The sequence below is a fragment of the Fukomys damarensis genome, unplaced genomic scaffold (assembly GCF_012274545.1).
Source record: "Fukomys damarensis isolate Sample0158 unplaced genomic scaffold, DMR_v1.0_HiC HiC_scaffold_27, whole genome shotgun sequence".
In the NCBI taxonomy this organism is placed as follows: Eukaryota; Metazoa; Chordata; class Mammalia; order Rodentia; family Bathyergidae; genus Fukomys; species Fukomys damarensis.
Window position 1 is genome coordinate 837778 of NW_022900939.1, and position 3254 is coordinate 841031.

A 3254-nucleotide genomic window follows, 5' to 3' on the forward strand; every position below is an offset into this window, starting at 1 on the left:
GCGTCTGGCGGGGAGCTGACCCTGCACAATGGCCGCCTGGGGGACTCGCCCAGCCCACAGGTGCTGGAGTTTGCTGAGTTCATCGACAGCCTCTTCAACCTGGACAGCAAGAGCAGCTCCTTCCAGGACCTGTACTGCATGGTGGCGCCCGAGAGCCCCACCAGCGACTACACCGAGGGCCCCCGCTCACCCAGCCAGCAGGAGATCCTGCTCCGGGCCCAGTTCGAGCCCAACCTGGTGCCCAAGCCCCCGCGGCTGTTCACCGGCTCGGCGGAGCCATCCTCGGGCGTCTCCTTGTCCCCGTCCTTCCCGCTGAGCTCCTCTGGCGAGCTCATGGACCTCACACCCACCGCCCTCAGCAGCCAGGAGTGCCTGGCGGCTGACAAGGCCCGGACCTCCACTCCCGCTGGCCGCGGGGATGACCTGGTCATTCCAGCACGCTAGCTGGCACTGTGCGCTGCTGCCAGGCCAGCTGGCCCTGAGGGGGCTGGGTGGCCTCAGGATGGGGCACCCCTGTGAGCCGGGGGTCCGCATCCCTACCTCAGCCTAGGACCCCCAGAGCCAGGTGGCTGGGCCGGCAGCCGGGTGGGCAGGCCTGTTCATCAGAGGGGCACCCGCTCCCCTGTTCCAGGGCCACTGTGGGCAGCCGGCCCTGCCACGACCCTCTGGCTGCCGTGCCCAGTGGCCCCTGGCATCTGTCCTGCAGCCCTCAGCTCTGGTGCCTGCTGGCCAGCCTTCTCAGGTGGCCTTGCCAAGGTGACGGCAGTGCTGTGTTTACAGAAGCGGACTGGCCTGGCCCATACCACACTGCTCGTGTGCTCAGACGAGGAGTGAGGCCGGGCAGGGTCACCCAGCTCCACCCCTCCTACTGTGGTCCTGGGCACCCAAACCTGGGACCGGAACCCAGCCACTCAAAGGGTAACAGGCACCCCTAGGACCACCCCTGGCCGCAGAGTTAGTGCCCCAGAGGAGGAGAAGGCGCCCAAGCCAACTTCCTCAGGGCCCCTCGCCTGTGTGTGCCCCCAGGAGGCCCAGTAGCCCCGGCCTGGAATCGGAAGCCAAATGCAGCTCTTCCCCAGCCCCCGTGGCCTGGGCTCCCTCCCTGGAGCCGGCACCCTGTGTTGTTCTGGCAGGAAGTGGGGTTTGAGCTGCAGACCCTGTGCCCACCAGGAGAGGGTCCTTCCCTGCGGGGCGGGGAGGCCGTGCATGTTGGCACAGGCCAGTGTGTGCATGTGCACGTGGGGGGGCCTTTCCCGCGGCCCCTCCCCTGCCTGTGGCTGCCTTTCCCAGCCCACCGAGAAGCAGGTGAGGGTACGAGTCTGTCCTGGAGCATGGTCCCTCCTGCCTGTCCCTCCTGCACCCCCAGGCTGTCCCAGTCCCCCGACACAGACCGGCCCCATCACTGGTACCTGGGCCTGGACGCCCTTCCCCCACGCTGGGACCACCGTCCGAGACCTCACTCGGGAGCTGGGTCTCCCTCTGTGACTCCCGCCCTCCCCTGCCCACCCCGAAGCAAGACAAAATCAGTGGCTCCTAGAGCCCGACACTAGACAAGCCCTAAGAGGGAAGCTCCTGCCAGCGCCCAGGCTGGTGTAAGACCTGGTGCCAGGGTGGAGTGGGCCCAGGCCTAGCCTGCATCAGGGACAGGACCTACCCCAGGCCACAGCCGTGCTGGGCAGGTGGCCCACAGCTCTGGTCCAGGTTCCTGCCAGCCCTCCGGCTGGGCCAGCCAGCCCCTCCCGCCTCCTCGTGCCACTCCCGTGACTTTGTACCTATGTATGAAAGATCCACGACAACTGCTGTACAGGAGAGGTTCATATAGCTTATCTATAAATATACCTGTACATAGCGTTTCTGTACATTGTATAGAGCTGTGTATAAACGGATGTAAGCGCACACTGGCTGCCCTGAGTGACCTCTCTTCCAGCACGTGACGGGCAGGGTGGGAAAAGGGGAACTGGAAAGCCGGCTACCCTGCTCAGACCCCAGAGGTGCAAGGTGTGCTTGGGCGCTGTGAGCTGGGTAGGATACCCATAACCCACACCTCACCGAGGGAAGCTGAGGCAGGAGGGTCAACAGTTCCTGTCACAGCCAGGCAGCTCAGAGAGAACCCTCAAAGATAAAGGGTGTGGAAGTGGGCAGTGGGCAGAGCACCCTGGGTTCCATCCCATCCCTGGCGCAGGGTGCTGGGTGGAGGGTCGAGGGACCTGGAACCCGCGTTCTGTGCCCTACCCTTGGCGCCAAGCTCAGGTGACACCTGGGGCCCAGGGCTACATTGGGTTGAGGTGGGGACAGAAGAGACGCCACGCTGTGGGCATCAATGCCCTGGCTCCTCTGCTGCGCTGACTGCCAGGCAGGGCTGGGGGCCTAGTGGGAGGCAGAGTTGAAACTCAGCCACCAGAAGGCTCCCGGGACCGGGATCGGAGAGCTCCGGTGGCAGCTGACCTGGCCCGACCCTGCCCCTTCCACACAGTAGGGGGCGCTGTTCCCCTCTGCGCTTCTGACCCTCCAGGACTGTAGCCTTAGCTCTCCCTGCCTTTGCCCCTCAGGGCTCCCCAGTCTGCTGAGGACCCTGTCCCTCGAGGAGCAGAGTCAGGGCCAGAGAGGCACTGGGGCCAACCAGCTCCGCAGCGTGGCGCAGACTCACCCAGCACAGGACAGTGGGTCCCAGCCCAGCGGCCCAGGGGAGTCTCATGACTCCCCTGCCAGGCCAGCTCTCCTGGTGGATGGGGCTCTGTGCCACTGGCCGCCATCAAAGAGATACCTGGAACCTCAGGGCAGATGCATGGCCTGGCCTGGCCACCAGGAGAGGGAGGAGCTCAGGCCTTGGGACTGCGCCGGCCAAGTGGAGCGTGCAGGCTGGGCAGCTCTGAGAGTCCACTGCTCTCACTGATTGGGGGTCCCATCCCACTGGGCTTCAGCAGTCCTGGGGTGACCCAGAGGAGACAAACCCCAGCACCTCACTGGAAAAGAATGGGCAGCTCAAGGTGGCCTCCCCAGCCTGGCCCAGGGGCTGTGGTCAGTGCACAGCTGGGCCTCAGTGAGCCTGCTCTGTCCACATAGGCCTGCAGTGCCTGTGCAGCCCAAAGGACAAAACCTCATTGTGAGTGCCACCGCCATCACGTCCTCCCTGAATGAGAACTGTGGGGCATTGACCCACGCCCTGGGCACTGCAGGCCTGTGACTGGGCACATCTGGGCTCGGGCACTGACCACCCTCTCCCCTGAGCTGGCGGAGGAGGAGGAGGAGGAGGA

At 65.3% G+C, this 3254-nt stretch overlaps 1 protein-coding gene across 1 annotated transcript in view; it reads left to right on the forward strand.

Annotated features, from left to right (window-relative positions):
* Dagla (diacylglycerol lipase alpha) overlaps window positions 1-1885 on the forward strand; it is an 18489-nt gene extending 16604 nt beyond the window's left edge. The window contains exon 20 of the mRNA XM_010633142.3: window positions 4-1885. Coding sequence (XP_010631444.1) covers window positions 4-444 — 441 coding nt within the window. The 3' untranslated portion in view covers window positions 445-1885. The remainder of the gene's footprint in view (window positions 1-3) is intronic.
* Window positions 1886-3254: the final 1369 nt, after the last annotated feature.